This window comes from Histoplasma capsulatum (assembly GCF_000150115.1).
Source record: "Histoplasma capsulatum G186AR genomic scaffold supercont2.14, whole genome shotgun sequence".
Classification (NCBI taxonomy): Eukaryota; Fungi; Ascomycota; class Eurotiomycetes; order Onygenales; family Ajellomycetaceae; genus Histoplasma; species Histoplasma capsulatum.
Genome location: NW_025544814.1, coordinates 497,882 through 524,144, shown reverse-complemented (window position 1 = coordinate 524,144; position 26,263 = coordinate 497,882). Strand labels below are relative to the sequence as shown.

Sequence of the window (26,263 nt, the reverse complement as noted above, 5' to 3'; positions counted from 1 at the left end):
TCAGTTACCCAACGTATCGTAGGTAGTCTTGATACACGCCCGCCTGAGAAATGTTAGCCAAATGTACGGAGTGTAATCAAGGTACATATACAAGGTACGAGACACACAAACACCTTGATTTACCCAAGGCGATTTAAGCCGGTGTCATTTTTGCCAAGCAATACAACGACCAGCTTCGTCCCGGCTTGCCTAACGACAACGTTCTGTTCTGCAAAAAGTTCCTGGTATATGACGGCTTCATTTACCCAGGAGTGAGTAGTCAACATTCGCAATCATGGTAGGACATCAGGCCGCAGCATTTTGGTATAGCGGATTTCTTGGTCCATCAGGTAAAATTGAGCAAGCAATTCTTGTATTAAGAGAAAGATGGTGTATGTTTAGCTTTCGTATGTAGCTTTAGCTTTTCGTCGAAAATGGCTGGCTAGAGTTGATTTAGTCGCTTTCGATCCTTTGGACTCCAATATTGGGATAGAGCGCAAAGAGCTGTGGCGCGGAGGGATAGTGCATATCTTAGAGTGCCAGATTCCGCTATCATGACTGCAAGGTTCACGGCACATATATTTGCTTGTAATTTCAAAAGCGCCGACAACACTATGGTCACAAAAAATCGATCGCCATGGCTATGTTCTGACGCGTCATGAGGCGCATTCCGAAGATTGCAACTCCTGTGTTGGTTCAGAATTAGGGCAGAGGCTTAACAACCGCAAATAGGTAATTTCACGGAGGTCGCCAATTTCCGCGGCTTCATAGGAGTTTAACAACTTAGGGTGTCGGTGCAACAAACGGTGTAAAAGTGGGCCTCAGATGCCATTCAGTTAAGCGTTTCTAGATAACAGGAAAACCATTACTCAGGAACGCGCCGGGGCCGTTGGCGCAGAGAAGAGCAATCTCACCAGGCAAAGATAACGTTTGATGATGTTGAATGATGTTGGCTGAGGCTCTTTCCGTGACGAGCCTCACCTGGTGCCGGAGGCTTGGCACCAACCCAAGCGAGTAGTGGGGGAAGTCACGTTGTCTGCAGGTCCACCACCTTGGGATCTTCCATACCGAGTGCTATATATGAACCTCCTGCTTTCCAACATCTGCGATTCCTGCCATCTTTCCTGTCTGCTGCTTGACACCCTACGATATTTCATCATATACTCTACGTCTACTAATCTACCTAGTTTTGAAATCTATCTGCAGCTATGGTACGTACTATCATGATCTGCCAGCGACTTGGTCGCTCCCCAAACTACCCCTCCTTATCCGACCCATCGTAGATCTACCTTTCAAGGGGAAAAATCTCGCCCAGAAACTAACGTTTTATACCACATCTAGGCCGACTCTTTGACTGAAGAGCAAGTATCCGAATACAAGGAGGCCTTCTCTCTATTCGTAAGTTGACTTCATTTTTTCCCCACACCTAACAGGCTTACCAACCACGCCTCAGGACAAGAACTAACATCGGCATTTATTTTACAGGATAAAGATGGCGATGGTAATTATTTCCACTTCCACTTGTTTCCAGAAGCTTAGGGAATGAGAGATGTAAAACATTTGTTGACTGGGACTAGAGCTGACCACTTGTTTAAATGAAACAGGGCAAATCACCACCAAAGAGTTGGGAACAGTAATGCGGTCTCTGGGGCAAAACCCTTCCGAATCAGAACTACAGGACATGATCAATGAGGTTGATGCAGATAACAATGGAACCATTGACTTCCCGGGTATGGTGCCCAGTTATTTCTCAGATTCATTTGATCGTATCTGCAATGATGCTGTGTCTAACCGCTTCTCCCTGTTTCACAGAGTTTTTGACTATGATGGCAAGGAAAATGAAGGATACCGATTCTGAAGAAGAAATTCGAGAAGCATTCAAAGTTTTCGATCGTGATAACAACGGGTTTATCTCTGCTGCCGAGTTACGCCACGTGATGACTTCGATTGGTGAGAAATTGACCGATGATGAGGTTGATGAGATGATTCGTGAGGCAGACCAGGATGGTGATGGACGAATCGACTGTGAGTTGGACACACTTATGGATATGCGATAACACATACATACAAATCTAATGACTAACCGATCTTTCCGCACGAAAACCTTAGATAACGAATTTGTCCAACTCATGATGCAGAAATAGGCGCTGTTCGAACGCTGTTCCATTGAATCCTAGGCTACGAGCGGTTGATATTACGTTTTGCTACTGTGCAGCCCAACATTTGCTGTCATGTGTTCAGTCAAACTCTTACGGATTTCGAATGGTATCTATCTATAGTTTCTTTCGGCATGGTGTCAATTTAATAAGTACTGTACCAAGCGTGCCTCTTAGTGTGCGCACCTGATTGAATACACGCCGGGAAATGATAGAATGGAGCTTTGGAGGTCGGAAAGAGAAAGCACATCATGAAAAATCAAACCAGCAAGGAGGGCAAAAAAAGGAGGGAAAAAATTGAGAAAAACCAGAAAAAAAAGAAGTTTCCCTGCCACTCAATTTTTTTTTTTTTTTTGTCATTATCATGTTTCGCTCTTTTCCATTTGGTTGTCTATAAGAAGCTTATATCCCTGCTTATCCTCTTTCCCCATTTCCACATATCTCCCCCTGGCCTTGTTTAGTAACCTTACAGCTCCCTCCCAACGTCCTATGTGAATTGAAAATTCCGCCATGTGGTAATCTGAACTGGCCTCATGAAATTTAACAATAGAAACGGCAAACGGCAATCAAACTTTTGCAACTCTCATTTTTTGGTTGTATTTTTCAACTTTTATATTACTATTCTAGCCTCTCCAATCTAACTTCCATCATAATCAATGTCTTTTTTTTGACCTTATGCCTATGGCAACCGCCACCACTTTGCCGTATTGTCTTCTGATATAGTGATCAAGATGGCGGAGAAATAAAGTTATCAAAGACTGATAACCGACTTTATTTTTAGTTTTTCCGTGGTTATATTTATAATATAACCAACCACCTACAGTGCAGCACTATTCCTCAAATTTCCCGTACTTGATTCTTACTCTTACAAGCTCCCTCGTATAAATAGAAACTCTACCTCCGACCTCAACCCATCCATGGATAGAAGCTGGAAATTTAAGGTATGAAAAAAGTCGTATGAATTAGACTCCTCACTCCGAAAGGCCAGAAAATCAAGCACAAAAATAAAAGATAAAATTATTGTTTGAAAACGGAGTTACAACAACATCCAACTCTCCCGTCCACCCCTTTTAGTTCACTGCGTTTTCTTTCCCCCTATTTCAAGTCCTATATTTTCACCGATTAAACCTAAAAACCTCCATATACTGCTTCGCCAAATCCGCCCCAGCAATCCTCGCATTGGTCTCTCGATCCCCTAATTTCCCCAACCGCCTCGCTTCCCTCGCCTCTTTGCCCAAATGCGGCACACGAATCACCTCCCGGGCTCCCTCCACCGCAAACCGACTCCATAGCTCCCTAATAAGAACCTCCGCTACTTCCCAATCTTCCTCTGTCGGGATTTCCTCTACCGAGGATGGTGAGGAGAAGGAGGAGGAGAAGGTCGGTAGCGACAACGACGACGATAATGTCGACATCGACGTCTCGAGTTGCGGGTATACGATCCCTTCGTCACCACGGCTGCCATCAGGGTTGACACTGCCATCCGCAACAGACGACGGCCATGTCTCGCTTCCATCGGCCATCAGGATATTATCAGAGCCTGGCGCAGTGGCAGTGGCTGTCGCGGCGGCGGCGGCGGGGGTAGCAGTGCCGGCGGGCCCACGATATTCGATCTCGACAATGGTACCGCGCACACGGGTTTGGGGCGCGGTCTGCCGCACGTCGCCGATGCGGATGCGGAAGTCGTTGATTTCGTAGTGGCTGCCGTTTAGAACTGTGAGGGTGTGGCGCGGGCACCAGAGTGGCTCACATGCACGGAGGGTGATGGCGTGGAAGGATTGGTAGGAGGGATAGTCGAGGATCATCATTGTTTTGGGCCCGGAGGGAGATGGGTCGGGCGCTTGAGGGGTTGGGTTTTGATGTGACTGTTGGTGTTGTTGGGAAGTTTGTTGATATTGTTGTTGCTGCTGCTGCTGCTGCTGCTGCTGCGCATGACCTGCATGCTTTGCGCTGGAAGATGTCGAATCCCATGGGTCTGGATCGGGGCGGTCAGAAATATATATGAAGCCGTATGGCTGGCGGTGACTGAGGGAGAGAAATTGCATGAAGCGGGGTTGCAGCGGGGGTAGAGGTGCGTAATCGCTCGGTGGTAGACATGAAGGGGTATCACGTAGCAATCGGTGTTCTAGAGCCCAGCGTCCGCAGAAGGTTGGATTATATGCATCTCGAAGTCGCTCAATTACTGCCCTAGTTGCCGTTGGCGAGTTTTGGTTCGCTGGGATGAAATATAAGCTGTGCAATACGGTTGTTAAGACGCTGATTTACAAGGGGATCCAAGAGAGATTTGACTGAGGTACGTACCCAGTGACCGGCATGGCTCCTGGACCATCTACTAGACGGCTAAGAAGGTTATGTTATGTCTTCGACCTGAAAGCGGCCGCACAATGAGAAGTATATACGTAGTATATAGCAGTAAACCCGTGTTCTTGTAGATCACGACACATAAGAGAGACCCCCTAAAAAATCAAATATCGAATCAATAGAAGAACGGGGCGAGTCAATGTCAGATTTCATCTAAATAAGTCTTAGGTGGTCATATATTATATATGTATCTCTTCACAGGGAAGATCAAAAGGTCACACAAGGCAGCTGTCAAGGCTATTTCAACGAGGCCAAATCCAATGAATCTTTTCAGTGAATAACAGCCGGTGTTTAGCCGTTCAAAGTTGTGGCCGCGATGGAGGGTGAAGAATACAGGCCCAGCAGTCTCATCGATCACATCAAGCGTTGCGCATATGGATATCGGCAGGATTCAGCCTGCTAAGTATTGACTAACGCTTTCTTTCGTTTCTAGATAGGAAAGGAAAGAGTTTGTGAAAACTTCACGTGATTTTGGATGGCGGATGACTAATCAGTCTGGCAGAGAATGGATGCAAGCGCTAGTCTGTTGTACGTAGGGGATAAGAGCAAATAGTACGGTGGGTTTCGTGTCCAGAACAGTCCAGTCCACTTTGTTATCATCAGAAATCTGCACCTCGGCAAGCGTCAGAGTGGTGCGACAGTTGGCCTGGAAAATATTCTTTACCGGATTCCGGAATGCTTCGCGTCCCAAAACTGGACCTACCTTGGCTCTCAATCTGCTCCCCAGCTTCCAGGATGTTTTATCAATCAATGCAGTACCTGTAATATACCATCAGATAAGATGGTACTGCAGCAAGAAAAGTATCGAAATAATGATAAAATAACTCTAAGAACAAGGAATCAAGAAATCTCATTTAGACACAGCAAGGTGATGCTTGCAATGTATCCAATAACAAGCATAGCAGCCTGTTTGCTTCTAATCAATGGCGTGAATGATGTTTTGTTTGTTTTTAGATGTAGGGAAGCTTGCAGCTAAAAATCCCATCCCCTGTCTGCTCTGTGAATGCCTCAAAAGTTCCCTCCCTTGGCTATTGATACTCATTATTGATAATATTTCATCATTCGTGGAATCCATAATGAGTAGAGCCTAGACTCTTTATTGTCAGAAGTACGGAGTAGTTACTGCGCAATGAATGCAATTACAAAGTGTGGAGATATGAAATGATCCGTAGGGGTTTGCACTAGTATTCACGCTAGAAAGATTGATAATTGTCCTTTGTTTCACCTGCTTTTTTTTTTTGCTCGTTACACCCCTACAGACAGCCACAAGTTGGCAGGCTTTTCCTTCTTTGATTATGATTCAGCCCGTGTTCCCGACCCCCTGGACGAGGCTTTGTGCCCTCCGATGTCGCATCAGCTATTTTACCAGTCAAAGGGGTTGGGCTATGTTTTGATCTCACATGCTTGCTGGTCACAGTCAAACAAGCCAATCCATGCTCCACTAATAAGTACAAGCCACCAATGCAAGTTGGATATGCTAGTGATGACAATCGCTTCGCCAGCATTCATGTTACCATTGTGGGATTTACTTCTAGGGTGTCCCAACAGATCGTTTGTTCGCGCCGTGGAACCACCCACTGGCAGCCCGTTGGCGCCCAATGCAAACGGGAAGAAGACCCAGAGGAGGGATGTATCCAGACACACCAACCTTTGATAAAGACATCTCCACTACAAGAGACCAGGCTGCGGGCGGTAACTGGTATTCCCCTCATTAACACATGCATTAGTTATAAACAAACAGTGGAAGCAGAGTTGGGTTTTTATGTAGGTAACCAATTGATGGAAAATCCATTACCTTACCAAGCTATTCTGCATATAGACTAGTGGGCGTGTCCCGAGGCTGAGGGGCTGGAAGCGATCCGTGGATGATCTAATCTGATCCGCTGATTGATTAGCTAACTACGGGAAAGGCTCTTGGCGGATTATCATGCCTTACCCCCCCTGTATCGAAAAAAACCTTGCCATCTTGCAGGTCGCCCAGGTCTTGCGCTGTGCCCTGCAATTGAGAAAAATCCCTGGAACATTCTCTAATGCTGGCTTCCTGGTAGAGACTAGGCCAAATAGTTGGATCTGCTTTTATGTTGGGGGGCTGATGAGAGATGAGAGAGCTTCTTTTGTTCATCCCTGGTGTGCCGAAACGGTCCTGTAAATTATACACTTGCAATACGGCCTGTATTTTCCGAGTCAACCCACTTTTTTCACGCTGCTGCCGATGTTCCTCTTTTCGCCTCATCCCCAATTTAATCTCCTTCGATCCTGCTTCCATGACTGCTCCTCACGCGAAGCAATGTCTCCTTTCAGTCCCTATCTACGACTCGAATCCTCTCTTTACTTCCTCCTCTCTCAATGATATTCGTCGATTTCTTATTTTTTAATACCCCTTGTCGTGACGTTTCTTCTCTGTTCCGTCATACCCTTGATACGATTCAAAGCAATTGTATTTGGAGAGATTGGGCAACCCCCTCTTCAATCTAAACGCGCTTTACTGAGCAGGCGCTACAACCGTATAGAGGTACGCTACCAATTTGGTGACTTTCATTCCTCAAGTCTTCCCTGGAGGTTTGGGTTTGCGGGCCGTCTTTCTTGGAACGAAGCTAACATCAAGTCGAGGCATCTGGTAATTGCAGCTTTCCCCCTTTTAACAGCTGGGATGGCGGTATCAATGACTCGGCAGGTGGATACTATCACCGTTTCCAGCACATCTCACGCAGGCAATCCGGTCCCAGAAGAACCGACATCCTTGCCACATCTTAAAATAATGCACCCAGCAACGAATGCCTCCTCGCCAGACTCGCATTCATCCTCTGTATCTACGCCCGGAACAGTAGAGCCAATTAGTGGCATGGAGACTCCCTCAACTCCATGGAACGAGCCATTACCGGATGATCTCACAGATGGGATCCTGGACCTTACGCTCAGCTCGAAATCTCCCCCGTCGACTACGAAACGCCGGAGACGGGCCTCTACTGTCTTGATATCGCAAAGCTCTGAAGATGTCGAGAAAATACTAGGCAGCGGCCAAGGCGGTACACATGTCCTCGAGAAAATCTGCTGTGGTGGAGGATGCTGTAAACTTCAGCCTCTGCAAGAACCTGCATCGTCGTCCTCGATCCACCTTGTCATCAAACCAAAGAATCAGGCCTTCGAAAGCCTAAAATTACACCTAGGCCAGTTATCGCATGACAGTGTTCTGACAAACATTATCCCCCTCCCCGAGAAAACTGTGTCGTTTTCTCCCGTACCAACAGAGTTGGCCGATAGGGAACCAGGGCCTGCGGATCATCCACCTCAATTCGTCCAACCACACCCCCCTTATGAGGTGTTCCGTGCACCCCTCTACCACGCTCGAGAGTTGACCAAGCCTGGTGCGGAAAAGAGGACTTACCATTTTGATATAGATGTTACAGACTACCCCGTTGAGGGTGGCGATGTCGACTTCGTGGTTGGGGGTGCGATTGGCATCTGTCCCCAAAATTCAGACGAGGTGGTAGACGAGGTTTTCAACCTACTTAGCATTCCGAAAATGGTCCGAGATAAGAGAGTAATGGTCAACACCACCACCGGCCGATGGCCTACTGTCTGGGGAGATGAGAAGCCACGAAGCCTGTTAACTACTAGGCGCGAATTGCTTTCGTGGTGCTCTGACCTACAGAGCTATCCACCGACAAAACAAATGTTCCGACTTCTGGCAGAGTACGCCACGGATCGAGACGAGAAAAAAATATTGATGTTCCTCTCATCGGCACAGGGCCAGGGGGCGTTCTGCGACCTTCGAACTGGCCAACATACCACAGTGCCTCAAGTTCTATCTGCATTCCCCTCAGCCCAACCCCCTCTTGATTACCTGCTCTCTATCCTCAATACTCTTATGCCACGATTTTATTCCCTTTCTCAGGATCCTCTAGTTTCATGCACCCTCCGTGACGGCAAATGCAGGAGGCTGATAGAGATCGCTGTCACTGTCCACGAATCCCCTGATTGGCATGGAGGAAGAAGAACTGGTGTGGGCTCCGGGTTCTTGGAACGCAAAGCAAAGCAACTTCTTCGCGCTGAGGAATTAGGCGATGACATTTCGTCTTTAAACCTGCACATCCCGATGTTCCGTGGTTTGATGGCCAACCCTCTTGCACGCGAATTTGTTTCGGATGGGCCCATGCTCCTCATTGGTGCAGGAGTTGGAGTTGCCCCATTCCGTGGATTCGTGCAGCGGCGCTTGAGGTCTGCTAACTGCGCCAACAAAGTGTGGGTCCTCCAGGGAATCCGTGACTCATTGCTCGACGAGCTTTATTCTGGTGAATGGGGCGTCCATGAGGACACCGTGAAGAGGGTCGTCCAGAGTCGGCGTGGCGAGGGCAAGTATGTGCAAGAAGAGGTGCGCAACCAAGCTGACCTCGTATGGTTCGTTATCAACTCTCTTGATGGGCGTGTTTTCGTCTGCGGGAGCAGCAAGGGCATGGGCGAAGGTGTCGAAGCTGCATTGGTAGATGTTGCCGTGGCCAAGGGGAATCTCAATCGTGAAGAAGCGAAGCTCTTCTGGCAAGGGAAGAAGGATGCTGGCCAATATATCGCGGTATGTACTCACTCACTTTGCAGCCTTTCCCTCTTTTTGATAACTTATGCCACAGATTTCACAATTAGAGAAATGTGAAATGCTGACATTCTTCCCCCTATCCAGGAGACATGGTAGAAACATCAGGCAACATATTTATGCGCACCTCTATCTTCCATTGACGATATCTCAAGCTACCTACCGGATTTCATCTGCCTACCTTCACATATCTGCCTCCTCTCTCTCCACTCACTCGGTATCATTTATTTTGATTTATCGAGTCTCCACCTCGCATTAATTTGAGTGCATCGGCATTTGAACTGTTGTCGACGACACCGTTTTAAAATATTTGCAAATTCTTTCCTTTCCCCTTCCTGAACTCCCAAAGATCTAAGTGGACTTTCAACTCGTGCGCTTGCATCCTTCTAACTAATTGGTAAGAAGGGTCCCACATTTCCAAAATTATGATTGAATTTGTTTGTCCCCGTTTTTGATATAATGTATATTATTCACCTTTCCATCTGCTTTTACGAACACTACCTCAGGGTCTGGGGGAAAAAAAAGGGGGGGAAGAAAGAGTAGACCCAGAAAATACCTCGTGTCTTTTTTATCTTTTTTTTTTCTTTCAAACAGCATTATTCGCTTCTTGGTATATTCCTTGCCCCATCTCTATAAACTTACCTAGGTCAACCCAATCGTGTTGTTTCCTGTTCTATTAATTTTTTTTTTCCCAAAAAAATTTCGACACCCGTTTCTTTTTTTCCAGTGTTAAGGGTATATTTTGGCATGGAAAGGGGACTCTGTCAATAATTTTCCATTTTTCTCTTTGTTTTCCTTTTGAAAATTTTCGATTTTAGAGACACCCATTCTTCAATGAAGTGCAAAATTTCGCAAGCTGATGTCAGAGTTGACCAACCACATTCTAAACCACAACTCACACTGCACCGCTGCCTGCCTCCTTTTGCTCAGTGTTTTGGTTTTGTTTTTTTGCTATAAAATACCTCCCCTTCAAGAAGGGCTTTCTTTCTTTCTTTCTTTCTTTCTTTCTTTCTTTCTTTCTCTCTTTCTTTTTTTTTTTTGGCTATAGCATGATATATATCACTTAGTTTCATTTTTTCTCTTCTCTTCTCTTTTCCTTTGAGCGTGGGTTGGGTATGCTAAACTCACATTGTTCAGAAATCTAAAAGTGCAGCGTCTCCCCTAGCTACATATTTATTTAATACATTCTATTTGGTTTATAAATAAATATACATACCCTTATTCAATTGGGTTTGATTTTTGATTTTTGATTGCAGGGCGGCCCTTCTTTCACTCGGCATATCAACAACAACAATAATAATAGTTAATAATAATAATAATAGATTTACTATTTTTAGGTCTCATCCACGCTGGCGCTGATATTTAATTCCAGATGAAGTGCATGGTTCCTCCCTCCCAAGGGCACTCTTCAGGGTCTGATATGCTGAAAAGGGCGAAAACTATTGATTCCATTCTTCTGCATTACTCTGGTGTTCAAGCTGAAAGTTTCCATTCAGGGACCTATGAGAACAAGAAGTGGTCAAAAGTGTATGTGTATGTGTTTTCTTTGCTCTTTTAAAGCCCACACAATACCTTCTTAGCCCGGTTTCCCCATTCATTCCCTAGACATAGCGGGAAAAAAAAGGCGGGTTTCTTGAAAGTGATGCTCGATGCCTGTTGAAAGCGGCTCCTCGTTGCACTCTCTAACATCTCGGTTTTTCTTGCTCTTGCCTCTCGGAAGTATTATAACCTCGAATAAATGTATGTTGTAAAAAACAAGTGTGTCTTGGCACACCAAGTATCGACTAGTTAGTCAGTCGCCATAATTTATCATCTTTAGAGAAAGGTGGATAAAACCATCTTTATTATTATAAGTCTAGTTGATTTTATGTGGCTCATGGCACGACGGCACGACGGCACAGCACTTCGGCCAAAATAGCTCCAATTCGACTGATTGTTGTGCGTACAGTTTCTGATGTTAGGACTCCCCGCTCGCAAGACCCAAGACGTGCTTTCCCTGAATACTTTGTTGATGCTTTACCACTGAGAAGATAGCACAGGACAGCTGCGAAGTGGAGTGTACCAATCTCAAGTACTGTGCGTGCTCAGTACACACACCCTGTGGTGCGTAGCAGTGTCATTTTGAATGTAGACGCTGGCATTATATAATTGAATTTTGTTTGTTTTTTTCTCTTCCGTTCAACGTTAGAGAATAGTGAGGAAAGGGGGATGGAATATATGTTGCACATAGTTACAACTTGGCATACGCATGGACACAATCGGGCGTTTGAAAATCAATTGATTCGCTCCTGAGGATTCGAATGCCTTTCTTCTCTTGGGACTGTTGGCAGTAGTACCTCATGTTCTGGCGAGATGGCCGGAGAAACAGCAAAGCATGAGAAAAGCGCATGGATAGGAGGACAGTGACCAGCAATGTGGGTGATCATCTCGCCTGAATACCGGGTCCGTGGGGGTTGTCAATCAATTCTTCGATTTTCTTCTCATCTGCAAACCGCAGAATCTATCCATGGCTTAGATTTTATGGTGTTTTTAGCGTTTTTTGGTGCTTCTTTTATTGCCAGTGTTCCCTTTTTCTGTGCGGCAAGTAGCCGCCGTTCTTGTGATACGTCACCAAACCCTGCAGGGCATTGTTAGAGAAAATCCATTCTTTGACAGAGCCGATGGTTCCACAAATATAGAAGAGGATTTGCTCTCCCCACAGCCTTGGGACAAACGTTAAACTGCGGTTGTACCTACGGGTGCCCGGTACAAGCAAGTGGCTTGGTCTTGTCTTTCGGGCAAGCTTTGTGGTGGCCTCGGTCCCTAAGAGCACGATGCGGTGCAGCCGCCTGAGGTTCCAGTCTTGATGAAGCGGACACAGTGGTCTCTTTTGCTTTAAAGTCTCCGGGTTATCTTGACACCAGAGGCTCTGATGGGTGTCCAGACATGAAAGTCAGCTCTGTACAGTACTATACGTGCACTTGCCGCAAAATAAACAGTTATACAACATCAATGCTGCGCCAACAACCTTGGCTTTACAGGAAGAATGCAGAGTCGGCAATGCCAACCCATACCCACTTTGCCACTGTCCTTCGGACTGACACAGTGTAACCACCCTTGACCTCCTTCGCCGTGCAGTAACCCATACGAGAAGCATCTCCGCTTAACTCTCAGGTGGGTCTCAAGAATAAAGGATCGGGTATCAAAACGACCATATCGAGTCTGCAGAAAGTGTGACTTGGGGGCCGGCTCTCTTTCCACCATTGACAAAACCGACAATATTTGCCAGAGATAAAACATGGTCACGTCTTGCAATCGATTATACCCAGCTTCAATGTTGAGTCGATTCCCCGTCGAAGCCGTTTTAGCTGTTTTTTAGGAGACATCTAGAATATCGCAAACGAAATAAGGGGGGAATGGGAAAGGGGGGAGGGGTTGTGGGGAGGCATTTGAACCAAAGTGGTAATTGGCCCTTTCCAGGCTCATCCTATATCTGAACAGGATATCAATCCTGTGGCCAAGAAGTCCATGGTGGTTGAAGAGCACCTGGCGCGAAGGCATCGCCGTTGTTGGCAGTTGAGCTAAATTAAGAAATGCTGGCGCAGTTGTACGCGAAGTCGGTAGCTGTGTTATAATTATTAATTCTATGGATACGGTACAGCAGCGCATGTCTACAACCTTCGCGTTGTTGTGTACCCGGATATGTATATCTTGACGTGCTGCTATGTTTACTCTTTTGGCGGCTGCTTCTTCTGCTTGGCTTCAATGCGTATGGATCGGTCGACGGATAAGTGGTTATGGGTACATAGGGCCGATTATGGCTATGGCCACGGCAAAACTGGAAATACAGAGTAGATGTTGAGGACATCTTCACCGCGTATGGTGGCTGTTGTGTTGTGGTTGTGGACGTGCGATTGCGATTTGGGATACACGAGTTGGTTGCCCTCGTCCCATTTTGGGAAGTTTCGGACGTCAATGGGACACAAGGGAGGCCAAACCAAAAAAAAAAAGAAAGAAAGAAAAATCCACCTTTCCCTTGTCCATCACATCTATCCAGAGCAATCACCGGCATCATCCTTGACGCAGTCTGTCAGATGCTGTTTCTGGCCAGTTTTGTTCGCCCGGAGAATTGACGTACGGAAGCATTGGACAAGAGGGCTGGTTGGGATTCGAGACAGCTGCCACCTGGGGCATCCCAATGCCGGTAGCTGCAACGTCGTCACGCGTAGGTCTTGGTCGTTTGAGTATCCTGTCATCCCGTCTGTCTGCTCAGTAGAAGAGCTGGCTTGGAACGCCGTTCTAAATCGAGAAACGGAGAAAAATGAGTTATGGATATGCAACCCGGGGAAAACGTGCGCCAGACCAGATCGTATTAATTTGTATTGTCTGGCTCATCGTTTCGCAGGAACAACCACAGACAGAGGATCGCCCCTTTGTCAGTCTGCTGCTATCAAGTTCTGCTGCAGGACAGTAATGTTGAAGGAATCCTTCATGACTGCGCGTGTGTCTTCGATTTATCAGCCTTTTGAGGGAACTTTGCTGTGCATCGGGGCCCTCGGGGGTTTGTGCAGCATTTCGACAAATACCTATCATTCAAGCGAAGGCTAAGTTGACAGAAACGCCATGGAATCTTTGATCAACGCCTTCCACCTGGGGACTGGACAAGCTAGCAGAATTACCCCGAACGACCTCGGGAGGTTCAGGTTAACATGTCCACATCACAGATGTGATTTCGGGTCATTCTCTGCCCTCGCGTTGATTCCCTCATGGACGTCATTGCAACACAGCCCCTGAAGCCCAGTCTGTATGACCAGATAAAGAACCAGGCGCTTGTAAAGCCCCCATAACTCCATACGCATTATCATTGGTGGAGATGTCTAGGTTTGCTCTGTCCGACGGTCTTCGAGGGATTTATTCGGTCGGTGGGTCTGGAGGGCGAGGAGAAAAAAGAAAAGAAAGGAACTTCACAGTGAGACAAGATACATACAAAAAACTGGCTTAGCGTACCGGAATGCTGCATAGGATAATAATACATTTACGCAGATCTATGCGTGCTTCCGGTTAACAACCTCAGCCTGGATCGATGGGGTTCGGTGCACTGGACTCTTCTTTTAACTATGGGTTTGTACGCCTGTACCTTTTTCGAGTTGGAGCAAAACCGGTTCGAAATAATGATATGCCCTGAGGTTTCTTTTTCCATTCCTTTTTTTGCAGAAAACTTGGGCAGCCTGGACAGGCATTTGAGTTCGAAACTAATACAGACTAAGTTCATTCCAAACCTCCCCCGCTAACTTGTCGAACTAAGATGCGAGCCTTTCACTTGATGCAAATTCATACAACGGCGGCCTCAAGGGTCATTTTTTCCAACGTTGGTACGACCTGGCCTGGATCAGGGACGGCCCTCGAGTGTAACTCGGAGCAATATCATTCGCTGGTGGATATCTGGCCTATCATGCATAGCACATCTCAACCTTGTGGGTTCGTCATAACATAAGCAAATCTGGATACAGCGACAGCCTTCAGCGCCCTCATGCTCCGCCCAATCTCCATGCACTGGGGCTCACGCTATTGCGTAACTCCTCACTAGACGTTTCGAGATTTCAGAACCTGGATCCGAGGAATCAAGGCACAAGAAATCCAAACATGTTGAAAAACCAGGGATAAATTCACGCTCCTCATTTGCAAAACCAAGTGAGCCATTTCAGCTGCCATGTTAATTTACATTTGAGGTTGAGCATGGGCCACGAGAAATATGAGGACGTTTTCTTTTCCATGCTATCTCGGTCCTCGGCGGGAGGACACGGCGTTGAGTTTTCAATCTGGTCCTCAGATTACTCTCCCAGGGAAGTGCCATCCGATTTGACCCACTGAGGGCACGAATCGTCCCGTCGTGGCTTCATTGATTAGCGCGGTTTATCCAAATTTTTTTTGGGAGCATCAGTGTCGATTGGATGCGCTACCTTGCACATCATTCTGCAACCCAGCATCAAATCCCTGACTCCATCGACTGTCAACTCAACCTTAAGAATCTTACTCTTACGGTACCCGATTCGTCTTGTTACCCCTCTCGCCTTGGAAAGCTGTAATAGTCTTAGCATGATCGTCGTCTTTGCTTTTTGGCTCACGGATCATTTCGTCGAGGTGTGCGTGGTCAGATGTTGCAGATTGATCTCCCATTTGACAGGCACAGTAGTCTCGCCCTTATTTCTGCCGAATGAGAGCCAATTCTCGCACCCATTTTTTTTGCCCACGTAAATCTCAGCAATAGTATTGGGTCTGGCTCCCCAAATGGAGGCATGGTCTCCAAGACCACCGGGTTTACTCCACGCCTTCCAAAAAACAATGCTGTGTCAAAAGCTCCCGTGATGGTGCCAAAGTAGCAGCTAATCTTCTCTTCTTGGTCGCTTTTACTCTCTCGCTTTTGATCTAGACCAACCCTACCAGAACATTTCCTGTTTTGATCCTGCACACTGCAATTCGATTGCTGTCCGCATGATTCATAACTCCGAATGGCGGCTGCCTCCTATTTCTTGTCTAACGCCCGACTGGCCAGCACTGTAGGCCATCTTGACGTAACCTATTCCTGTCCAACATAGTTTCCGTTGACTTTAAAAGCTGGGGGATAAACTGAGTTATCGACCGTTTAGACATCCGCATGTCCCGCAAGGCAAAAACAGTAGAGGAGTCGAACAATATGGTTGTATCGTATTCAAACGAGTTCAGGACAGGCGGGCAAACACAAACTCTCCCGCCATTCAGAGATGTAGGTAGCTGACACATTCCTATTATTTACATTCCGAATACTGATATTTGTCTGCCCCAGCTTCTTCCACAATATCTTCATGAAGAGATAGACTCAACGCCATATCTATCTCCAACAACACCCCATCAACAAGGGTCCTCGTCACATGTTTCATCTCCTGTTCATCCCCGATCGATTCTAGGAGCCAATCTTTCACGCTCGCATCCAGTAACTAAATTCGACAGTTATGAGGAATATCCTAGCCGGACCGAGAGGTTCCCCAAATATCAACCCCAAGGAGGCGTTGCACCTCTCAAACGACATGCCTCTGATACCAACAGCCCGTCAACCACGATTCCAAGTTCTCGCGTTAATTCTGCGGCAGCACTGCCACCCATAAACGACATTCATTCTTTTCCTGCAAACAGAGGTCTTTACACTAGAGGAGCTCAACCCAACAACTTTTCAGAATACCAGTACTCCCCTACTCGAGAGAGCCCATCATTTAGCTCAAGGCCTCCAGATTCACATTTTACGGGATGCCAACCATTACATGTCATCCCGGCAAACTCCCTTTTACCCTCTGAACCCATGAAACTCAATCACCAATATGAAAGCCCACGATATGGATCTTACCCTCAATCGTTTAGGCCCGAGCTTGATTACTCCCCAATTTCCCCTGGTGGTTTTCATGATCGAAGTTTCGTGACTCAAACAGAACCGATGGACTCGAAGAATAAAAAGCGAAGAGGAAATCTACCGAAGTCGGTAACCGACGTACTTCGAGCTTGGTTCCATGAACATCTTGATCACCCTTACCCTAGTGAAGAGGACAAGCAAATGTTCATTAGTAGAACCGGTTTAACCATTAGCCAGGTAATATTCGCGTACCAGTTCTGTTCTCACTCTTAGTGAAGCTGAGTACGATTTGTAAACTAACATTTACTGCAGATAAGTAACTGGTTTATTAACGCCAGACGTCGCCAATTGCCCGCACTCCGAAATCAAGCTCGAGCGTCCGAATCAGGTCGAAGCGGACTTCGGCAATCTCCGCTGAGCGACAATGAGCCGACTTCTTCACCCTCCAGTGTGTGACCGTATAATTAATGATATTTACGCCACGAAACAAAAAGTATACGTTTTTTAATTTATGGATGGCTTTGGTGCCTCCTACATTTTCGGCCTTTCTCCTTCAGCGTTGACCAAAACGTGTCTCATATATTTCTTACGAGCCAGGATTGACTTAGCTTCGTTTTCTTTTTCCAAGTTAATTCTTGTTACTTCTCTCGGCGGTGCTGCACGCTTCTGTCATTGATAAAAATTGGGAGGAAATATTATTACATTTACCGGCGTTCGATTTTTCGAATAAAAAAAGGCGTCGGCATGGACCTGATTCCGTTTCCTCCTTTTTCATGCAGCTCTTTTCTAAAAGGTTATAAGAGTCGTTTTATATACTGGGTGTGGGAATTTTAGCTTGTCAATATTCAATCTTTCCCTTCTTTCTAGGTACCAATTTGTTCTGTTATCCTCATCGCGTGGTTTATTGAATACAGGCATGGGCAACCTGCCCGCAACTCACCAGTTGCCTCGGATACACGATTTTTATTTATTTTTATTTATTTCTGTATGACTATCGTGCCACTATTCGTTGACTATCAAAGACCCTCGAAATACGTCGTGAAATATATCAGTTTCTTCGTTCTAATTTACCCATCTGATGCATGAAACAAATTGCTTGGTTCCTGTTTTTGCTCTTTCAGAAATAAACAGGATACAAACGAGCCTGGCTTCGGCAGCTTGTTTATGCAAGTGTACCATGTGGCCCGCTCCAGATTCCCCGGGGGCATCCTGTGATGGATATCAGGGAAGATGGGTGCTCCCATACGGTTGCTGCTCATTTGGTCTGCAGTGGTCATTCATTCTCTCAGGAGCATTTTTGGTCGCTGCGATTTTCTTTTTCTTTTCTTTTTCTATAGTTTTTATTGTAACCCTTCGATTTTCGGGCGAGAGGTTTGAAACCTGCAAAGACCACCGAGTTGCTGCTCCTGTCCAAACCCAGCACAAATTCATCAGCTGCATTTCAAGCAGGCGGTCTTTCGCAGCAAAGAGAAATCCCGAACGCCAATCACCAATTTGAGATCACCGTTTAGCTGGCTGGAAATGGTGCTCCATTCACACAAAGTTTACCCACCACAGGGGACGCTAAGAAACAGCCCACTGAGCCCAGAAACTTGAGGCGCCACTATGATTGTCTCTCAAAAATAGGCGGCTTGGGAAGATAAAAAAGACCATCGCCCAATTCCGGTTGCCCACCTCATGACCAGATTACTATTATTGACCGCTAAAAGGTGGTGTAAGTTATTTATATTTGGAGTAGTTTACATGTGTTTCGTATCCGCATGTGTATCCCTTTTTTACGAAGGTGTAGAAGCTCAGTTCGTTTGCCAAGGTTGATATGCGCAGAACATCTTCCACCCCTTCAGCCAAGACGTAAAAATCACAAAGAGTTGGGAGAGCAAACAAAGGCATGCCCTGGACGGTACCTGGGCAGGATAATTATACTTCCCGGTATTCAAAGTATCCTCTTTGAAATGTGTACGTCAGCTCACCTGAATTTCAAACCATAAGAATTCTCTGGGCCGGTACGAGTTGGAAACATTTCGGCCCCTCGAAGCGGCCCCTCGAAGCGGCCCCTCGAAGTCTGCTGCTCTTGGTCATCATGACATTCTCCACATTCGATCACTTGCTCGCCGCTCGGCGGCTGGCGGCACAGATGGACCAGTGCTTCATCGTACGTTCGTTTTGAACCAAGGCATGTCAGGCCCACAGGGTGGGCCGAGAATCCACTCTGATCCCCACATCTTGTTTCTTCCCCACTAGTGACTGCCGCTAGGACACACACACCAAGGCTTCTTGATGACCTGTCCAAAGCGCCGTCGTCGCTGCAGCTTGTCCAGAGTGGCTGACACCGCCCTAGTGTATGGCATCCAAGGCAGAGAGACATATATCATTGATTTCGACATGAGGGGTGTCATCGATGTCACCAGTTGCAAGGCTCTGTTTTCATCCACTGCGCAGTTGTTTTAGAGCAATGCATTCTTATTTTTGGGTCAGGAACAAATCGCGAGACTTCGTTTTTGCCTTCCATCCCTTCCGTAGTAAGTTTCTTGGGTGCTTTTGGCTTTCTTATGTTGCTCCGTATGCTTTCCGCCAGGCCCCCTTGCGATATAATGGTGCTGTTTCCTGGGGATTCCAGTGTTTCAAGGAATGGCCAGGCAAAAGCTTAAAGAACAATGCCATGGAAGCGAAAAAAAAAATGATGATCTGAGACAAGGGGGTTGGTTGCGTGATTTCTTTTCTTTTTTTTTCGTCCTTTGTGGTGGCTTCCAAGTCCCTGAAAATTCCCATATTCAAGAAATAAGCTTCAAAACTTGCATGATTGTCAATACACAGTTCTGGATCCATCAATGTCAAACTGGCTTCCCCAATGGCTTCGCATAAGTTGGAACTGAGAGAAACGGTGATTCTTCAAGGCATTTCTGATGTGTAATTGTCTCGAAACTCGGAACGGGGCAATCAATCCCTGTTTTTCTGATGCTATCGGAGCCAAGGGGCATTATGGTTTGTCTTGATTTGACTTCAAGCTGAATCAAAATTTGTGAATAGGTTTTCCTTTTTCCTTTTCTTCCCACCAGGACTGGGTTTCGTCTAGAATACTGATTCAGAGAAAGTTTGACATGGAGGCCCAATCGCTGTCGCTCCTAATAAGTTGCGTTCTGAGGTCGAATGCAAGGGGACTCCTTAGACAGTGATATACACAGGAGGGCCACAATTTTAAGACCGAGGAATGCAGCCCATTATATCCTTGTTTGGCTTGGTTCCAGCCCAACTGATTGTTGCCACGGAGATGCGTCAAGAGTTCAATTCAAAAATAAGAGCGGGATACCGATACTTTTGCGTAATTTGCCAATCTCAAAAGGGTGGATAAGACGAGTAACTAATAATCAGTTTTTTTTTTTTTTTGTTGTTTGCGATGTTCGATCATTTGCCTAGATTTTCAGCTCAATCGAGGGATCTCGCCTTGAAAAGAGACAGCGGCATATTCGACAGGGATTCCCGGCATATAGTTCAATATGATTTACTCCGTACTGCATTTGTTGAACTGGCGCCCCTGTGTGTCTGCAAGCCTTCTGCATCCCGACAGCATCCTCCGGAAACCCATAAAATGCACCTAACCAGGTTAATAAGGCTTGAAGTGTCCCCCTGTGCTTGTTCAGGAAGTTCTTCAACTTTATGAGCCAGGCCAGACTTTGTCACTATTGATTACATTTTAACTGTGTCTATATCCTCTGATGGACGTTCTCAGTTTTTATTTTGTGATGGACACGAATTTATGTCAGTTGTGACAGTCTCTTGAAGTATCCAATCATGTTCAAAATATAGCTATCAGCACTTCTATAATACTGCATGGTTTTACCTTCGGGAGCGTCATCTTCACAGTTTTTAAAAATTACTGAAAGGTCTTTTTCAAGACTCAAGCCTAAGGATAGACAAGGGAAAAGCAATGCAGTTTGATCGAAAATGTGTGGATCGAACTATGGCAATTAATTCCGTATACCTTTTCCAGATCATGAAAGGCATATCGTAAAATTAATATTAATATAAAGATCAGCGACTTGATCAAATCTTTTTAGAGAGATAAGTATATCCTCTCTATATCTTCAATTTTGAACAGATCTCAATCAGCTGTTAAAAAGCTCGAGGCTATTGGAACACTCGGATATATTTGTTACGGGCTCATGGACACTACTAGTGTCTATTCTGTCAAACGCTGTACGGCCCAGTCACAGATGGTGTGCGCTGCTTGTCATTTACAGCTGCCTCCCAAACCTGCAAATGCCATCAAGTTAAGCCCCGAGGATCCAGGCACTTCGGCCACGAAAAGGAAATCTACTATGTAGGTATATGCTTGAGCCCGCCTGCAGCCTCTGTGTGACCGGATGATGACAGCTGGAACTGTCATGGGCAACCACTCGCCCTACAAATGGTAGGCCACAGTTGCAGGCGAGCGCTCTCAAAAGCCAGCTGTTCTATTATGGTTACGCTGTGCTCCTGGTGGCTGTTTTATAACCACAAATATTGCCATTACCAGAGTGTTGGAGAGACGTTGATGCTTGATATCATATTTAAAACCGTAAAAGAAAGACTGAATGTGTCGATGAAAATATGAAGGTCAGGTTTGAATCAATTTAGAATTTATAGTCATTATGAAGCAGCGAATATTCAAAGGAAGGTATAAAATCAGATTAGGCAGAGGATTGTGATGAGTGAGAACCGAAGTGAATGAACATTTTGATTGATTGGTGCTGAAGAATAAATGTGTTTTCTCTCGTCCATTCTCAGTTCCAGACTTTATTTTCTTTGATCAGTAAAGAGAGTTAATCAAAATGGTCATTGCACATCGTTGTTTGGGTAATTGAATGGGGAACTACTCCGTAGTATGGCCCCAAGCGTCACAAAGTCTAGGTGTCAGCCAGCCGCCTCCTCGCTTTATGGCCTAGCCATTAGCGCATGCCCGGCTGGTGAAAAGCCACGACAGGAGCACTGTGTATATCCACTACCTGCAGACGCTATCGACGATTTCACAAGGGACAATGCTCCCTGCTCTTGCGTCAGTGACAGCACGTCTATTGGCTTGTTCTGGAAGCCCGACTTGGCTCGTGACATACTTCGATGAGCAGCATCCTTTTGGCTTTATTCCGTGATGGATAATTGTTTGATACGTATTATGACATGTACAGAACTGAGCTTTTTGTGATGAACTCGAGCGTATGCATCCGCCTGCATTCTGCAGAGACAGTGCTCAGGCCTCTTCATAATGCACATCTCATGAAGTCGAGGCCGATATCCTGTGGCGAACCACACCTCGTACCTCCATTCCCACCGTTCCTGGAACTCCAAAATGTCTCGGAAATTCGAGCGGAGTGGGACATGTTTGGCCAAAAATGGCGAGCTCCGACTGACACTGACAGAATGTTGGAAACTGTATTTTTCTTCGCCGCCGTCATGCCAGGTGGTTCTTCCTATTTGGCCAAGGTCATGCATGCTCCACCGATAGCTGTCATGCAGCTGTCACGTTTGTTTTGCGAATCTAGCCCCAGCCATCTGACGCCATTTTTTCATTCAGTTTTATTCTTACCGTGAAAGGCTAGGTAAGTAGCACTTCGGGAACATCCTAGGTGCGAGGAGCCATCAAAAGCTGTTTCCTTTCCAGTGCTTGCCGCACCGTTGCGTTTTTAGAATTTATTGACGAAGGTTTTCTTTCGTACTTCTGGGAAAGGGCTGAGCTTCCGAACCAAAATCGTTGAACTTTTGGCTCTCATCGTCAAAAATTCTTCGAGCTGTGAGGAGAAGCAAAGCCTGAGAACAGGTGGAGATTTAAGGAGTTTCTCCATTTTCCTCCGACTCAAAAGTACGAAGTGAAGCTTGGGGGATCAGGCAAGCGCTTCACCATTTTCGCTGTCATTGAAACTGAGCGTGCTGTTTTGATTCCCTGTCATCCAGGCCTGGTGGGCGTGTTTTCGACTTCTCTTCTTCGGATCTGCGGTAAGCAAACGTACGAATCAGGCAAACCCCATGATGATCAGAAAGAGTGAGCATATTTCGACATTCCGCCTAACTGGATCCTTTGCTGGCTCTAGCGAAGCCTATGAGTGCCGCGCCTTCGGAAGCTTAACCTGGCAACATGGCTACAACGGTGTCAACCCCCTCCACAACTGTAATTCGAAGGACAGTTTGCACTTTTGATCTAGCCTCCCAGTCGCCTGATTTGCCTGCGAAATTTTCAACCCATGGAAGCTGAAACGAATCAGTGGTGGGGCTTCCGTGTTTCAAAGTACCCGTGGAGATGTAACTAAACAATGGTTCAGGAACAAATGCAGGGAACATTGCTCATACCCTTTCCATTGGGGCGAAGACGAAAAGCATGCTGATGAAACAACCACGACGACACAAATGTTTCGAGCCATCAGACGCAGCCCTAAACTCTTCCATTCTTCCTGGCTTTTGACATCCTGGTCGGCCAGGGTCCAATACCCCGTTAATGGTGGTATTCAAATCCATGTTGAACCCAGTTCAAATTAGCCGAAGCACTATTGATGAATACAGCATAATGTTTTCAGACGGGAGTGCTACGGTCAATTGCAAGCATTTCCATGCAGTTCATGGGTGTCCATTTAAAATCCTCCAGCTCGACAAGGGCCCCTGTTCAGACCAAACAGCCTTAGCGGATCAAGGGTTCCACACATGTTCCAAATAATACCACGTGCAATACTTCCACGGAGAACAATGGAGACGTTTTGCTGGGATTTGGTTGTGGTTGCGCATTCCCGGGACGAAGTTGATCATTTATTTGCTTGTTGTCGGTCTGCTGACGGGCAAAACGTCACATAAAGGCCCGTGGGCCTCCGACAGGGCTGGTGGTATGCCTTGATATTCGGAGTAGGTGATGAGATTCAGGGTTTGCGTTGGTCCTCTGAGGGCTCGCTGGTGTATTCAATTAGGTTGATGGTCGTCCCTAGGAGGCCAAGGACAACATTTCAGACGGGCATCTCCTATACGCCAGACATACCTTTTCCAGCAACGTCCTCCCGTCAAAGGGATGAAGTTGGCTTTCGGAACGAGAGAGGGAACCGCATGTGAATTTCTTGTGAGAAACTGGAATTTTGCGTTGGCAACGTCCCATCCACCCCTCCATAGTGACCGCTCTCGTGTGCTAGTCTTCAAGCTGCCATCTGAGCCGGGCTTGAGATTCAAACCTTTACCTGAGATCTCTATACTTTCCACTTTTAAAATCCTTTGAGTGAAGGGTTATCATAATTTATAGATTTTGATACATAATATCTTTTTGTCTCTATATCATATTTATTCGAGAATAATAGTAAGTGATTGATGCACAAAGGCTGTCAAGAAACTTTCAAAATCTGAGGTCACCTGGTCAACCGTGCCCTAGCTATATAACTAGGTACTCTGTAGTTCTGGCATATCTGTTACAGGACACAGAACAATGATTTCTTGCAAATATGGCTTCACCTTTTCTTGTCCATGACAGCATGTCTGGTAGGATTAACAGCCCTGGCTCAGTTTTCCCATGCACTGTTGGAGACTCCAACGCTCTGTCCATTGAAATAGCCATTCGAAGAAATAATAGTTATCCTTTTTATCTATTATTTTTTATTTCAGCCTTTGTCGCTCTGCCATTTTATAATTTTTGATACCTCACTGAGTTTTGGAGAATTGGTGGTCGGTGATGTTGAGAATCTTGTCCTTATTTACATGTTAGGAAAAGGGAGGACTGAGCGAGGACGGCTTTTCATCCGTATTATTCAGTTACGCCTTCAAGACAGAACGCGTCGTTTGCATATTTCGGTTGTCAAATACGAAATGACTGGTTTCTACTAAATACTCGCGAAGTCACAGCACAAAATGAGCAGTTTAATTGGCTCCTGCGGCAAGAAATATCCCCTCACTGAAGCATGCACCAAACACTGAAGGAAGAAGTTGGCCTAACTTGGCTAAAGTTGGAGGATTTTTGCCTTTTGCGGTTTGATGATATGCGTCAACAATTGTCCGAGTGGCAAGGGATTCCTATTTCAACTACTGTTCAACCATCAGGTTTCTGATGATATTTTTTAATATTCAATCACACATTACGGCTAAAGACTCCAGGAATCCTTTCTGTTGGACAAAATGACTTCCGCACAGTATAAAAACCGTGTCCTCGACTGCAGCATTCTGCCATGCCTCGAAAACCTCAGAGGGAAGAGTGTCATCGTGACAGGAGGTATTTAGACTGGACCCCCCAGTTATGTGTTTCTGTCTATCAATTCTTTTCATTGTTGACGAATATGCGACTTGCTAATAATATGAGATTCGCAGGTGCGTCTGGATTGGGCAAGGCGTTCGTACACCGTTTCGTTGAAGCTGGGTGGGTTCTATCTCCTAACTAGCTGGTTTGAACGGAAGAAAGAAAGCATATATATTTTTTAACCTGAACGGAAACCCGCGGGCAGTGCCTATGTTACTTTTGGCGATGTGAACGAGGAGGCTGGTTTCAAACTCGCTGCGGAACTAACTGGGTATGTTATTGAGCCCTATATGCTCCAGGATCTCAGTCAAACATGGGATAGTGAGGTGAAATAAATATCTTAGAAAAGCACGGTTCGTGCGATGCGATGTGCGCTCCTGGGAGGAACAAGTTTGCCTGTTCGAAGCTGCTGTCGCCAATTCTCCGAGGCTATCCTGCGACATTGTCATAGCAAATGCCGGCATTCCTGGTCCTGATGGTCTTTTTGCCGGCGAAGGTCAGGATAATTGTCATATCTTTTACCCGACTATTTGGACGCTGCATTGTTTCATGGTTGTATTGCTGCAAAAAATAGCCCACATAGGTGACTTCGGGGGTTAACACTTGCAACCTGCAGACCCTTCACTTCCTCCCACGAGGCCAGACACTACCATCTTCGATGTCAACCTTACGGGAACAATATACACAACAAAACTAGCCATCCACTACTTTCGACGCCAATCACTCGAGCCAGGCCGTGATAGGTGTCTGATTTTGATTGGTAGTATTGCTGGTTATCTTGACTTACCAGGTTCCGCAACATATTCGATGTCAAAGTTTGGTGTAAGAGCACTGATGCGTTCCCTTCGTAGGAATGCTTGGGTCGATTCGATTCGAGTCAATTTGGTTTCACCAAGGTATGTACTTATGTACAGACCGTGCTGTTCATGTATGCTGTTCATGTATGCTGTTCATGTGCTGTACATGGATATGTGGCTTTCCTATGCCAACCACCCTCCATCCTGTCATAATTTTGAACTGTTCTGACGGACCCTAAAGTTACATCATAACTCCCGCATACACTGAAGAAATAATCGCCTTCTTTGAATCAAAGGGCGTGAAATTCGCTTCTGAAAGTGATGCCTGCAAGGCAATCTTGAGAATCGCCTCCGATACAACCGTCAATGGCCGGTCAATCGCAGTTGTCTCAAAAGAGGATTGTGCTGGGGGATATTTCGATCTCGCCGAGGACGATTTCCCAGAAGGTAGTAAATTGTATGACTTGCAAAACGTGGCGACAAATGTTGGATCGCGGACGTAAGATCCACCACCGTGCGGGCCGGACTCGGAAGAGTATGGTGTGTATGTTGGGTGTGCATTTGTGGATGCTAAATAATTTAAATTCCATGGAGATTGATTGCAACTAGGTGAGAAAAATGATTGTTATATATATTTTACCATCCATAGTTGTTTTCGCCAAACACAACCATAAAGGAATCAATCGAAGACGTGTTGAACACACTCTAGCCCAACCATATTCCCATAGGACCCGGATTCAAACCTGGGATTCCCCAGTTATTGTGTGCTCATCTGCAGAGGCAGTCTGTGCTTCC

At 46.0% G+C, this 26,263-nt stretch overlaps 10 protein-coding genes across 10 annotated transcripts; 6 read left to right on the top strand and 4 right to left on the bottom strand.

Annotated features, from left to right (window-relative positions):
• Positions 1 to 1,124: 1,124 nt before the first annotated feature.
• Positions 1,125 to 2,792, top strand: HCBG_07827 (calmodulin; the record flags this gene model as incomplete). The annotated part of the gene is made up of 6 exons (XM_045434876.1): positions 1,125 to 1,190; positions 1,321 to 1,377; positions 1,465 to 1,480; positions 1,584 to 1,709; positions 1,792 to 2,004; positions 2,089 to 2,792. The coding sequence occupies 6 exons, from the start codon at positions 1,188 to 1,190 to the stop codon at positions 2,121 to 2,123; spliced, it is 450 nt and encodes a 149-aa protein (XP_045284182.1).
• A 211-nt stretch (positions 2,793 to 3,003) lies between these two features.
• On the bottom strand, positions 3,004 to 4,450 carry HCBG_07826 (uncharacterized protein; the record flags this gene model as incomplete). Its single annotated transcript, XM_045434875.1, has 2 exons — positions 3,004 to 4,367; positions 4,437 to 4,450. 2 exons carry the CDS (start codon positions 4,448 to 4,450, stop codon positions 3,251 to 3,253), a joined length of 1,131 nt encoding a protein of 376 aa, XP_045284181.1.
• A 536-nt stretch (positions 4,451 to 4,986) lies between these two features.
• On the bottom strand, positions 4,987 to 5,571 carry HCBG_07825 (uncharacterized protein; the record flags this gene model as incomplete). Its single annotated transcript, XM_045434874.1, has 2 exons — positions 4,987 to 5,255; positions 5,535 to 5,571. The coding sequence occupies 2 exons, from the start codon at positions 5,569 to 5,571 to the stop codon at positions 4,987 to 4,989; spliced, it is 306 nt and encodes a 101-aa protein (XP_045284180.1).
• Positions 5,572 to 6,027: 456 nt separating this feature from the next.
• Positions 6,028 to 6,762, bottom strand: HCBG_07824 (uncharacterized protein; the record flags this gene model as incomplete). Its single annotated transcript, XM_045434873.1, has 2 exons — positions 6,028 to 6,192; positions 6,433 to 6,762. 2 exons carry the CDS (start codon positions 6,760 to 6,762, stop codon positions 6,028 to 6,030), a joined length of 495 nt encoding a protein of 164 aa, XP_045284178.1.
• HCBG_07823 (FAD binding domain-containing protein) lies at positions 6,549 to 9,943 on the top strand (the record flags this gene model as incomplete). The annotated part of the gene is made up of 3 exons (XM_045434872.1): positions 6,549 to 7,008; positions 7,107 to 9,066; positions 9,172 to 9,943. 2 exons carry the CDS (start codon positions 7,147 to 7,149, stop codon positions 9,181 to 9,183), a joined length of 1,932 nt encoding a protein of 643 aa, XP_045284179.1.
• Positions 9,944 to 11,635: 1,692 nt separating this feature from the next.
• On the bottom strand, positions 11,636 to 12,363 carry HCBG_07822 (uncharacterized protein; the record flags this gene model as incomplete). The annotated part of the gene is made up of 2 exons (XM_045434871.1): positions 11,636 to 11,992; positions 12,142 to 12,363. The coding sequence occupies 2 exons, from the start codon at positions 12,361 to 12,363 to the stop codon at positions 11,636 to 11,638; spliced, it is 579 nt and encodes a 192-aa protein (XP_045284177.1).
• A 2,984-nt stretch (positions 12,364 to 15,347) lies between these two features.
• HCBG_07821 (uncharacterized protein) lies at positions 15,348 to 17,513 on the top strand (the record flags this gene model as incomplete). The annotated part of the gene is made up of 3 exons (XM_045434870.1): positions 15,348 to 15,826; positions 15,887 to 16,681; positions 16,757 to 17,513. The coding sequence occupies 3 exons, from the start codon at positions 15,719 to 15,721 to the stop codon at positions 16,898 to 16,900; spliced, it is 1,047 nt and encodes a 348-aa protein (XP_045284176.1).
• A 2,856-nt stretch (positions 17,514 to 20,369) lies between these two features.
• On the top strand, positions 20,370 to 20,766 carry HCBG_07820 (uncharacterized protein; the record flags this gene model as incomplete). The annotated part of the gene is made up of 2 exons (XM_045434869.1): positions 20,370 to 20,449; positions 20,541 to 20,766. The coding sequence occupies 2 exons, from the start codon at positions 20,370 to 20,372 to the stop codon at positions 20,764 to 20,766; spliced, it is 306 nt and encodes a 101-aa protein (XP_045284175.1).
• Positions 20,767 to 21,694: 928 nt separating this feature from the next.
• On the top strand, positions 21,695 to 22,874 carry HCBG_07819 (uncharacterized protein; the record flags this gene model as incomplete). The annotated part of the gene is made up of 4 exons (XM_045434868.1): positions 21,695 to 21,941; positions 22,370 to 22,457; positions 22,507 to 22,583; positions 22,747 to 22,874. 4 exons carry the CDS (start codon positions 21,695 to 21,697, stop codon positions 22,872 to 22,874), a joined length of 540 nt encoding a protein of 179 aa, XP_045284174.1.
• A 1,729-nt stretch (positions 22,875 to 24,603) lies between these two features.
• Positions 24,604 to 25,971, top strand: HCBG_07818 (uncharacterized protein; the record flags this gene model as incomplete). Its single annotated transcript, XM_045434867.1, has 5 exons — positions 24,604 to 24,791; positions 24,877 to 24,942; positions 25,016 to 25,167; positions 25,288 to 25,567; positions 25,710 to 25,971. The coding sequence occupies 5 exons, from the start codon at positions 24,604 to 24,606 to the stop codon at positions 25,969 to 25,971; spliced, it is 948 nt and encodes a 315-aa protein (XP_045284173.1).
• Positions 25,972 to 26,263: the final 292 nt, after the last annotated feature.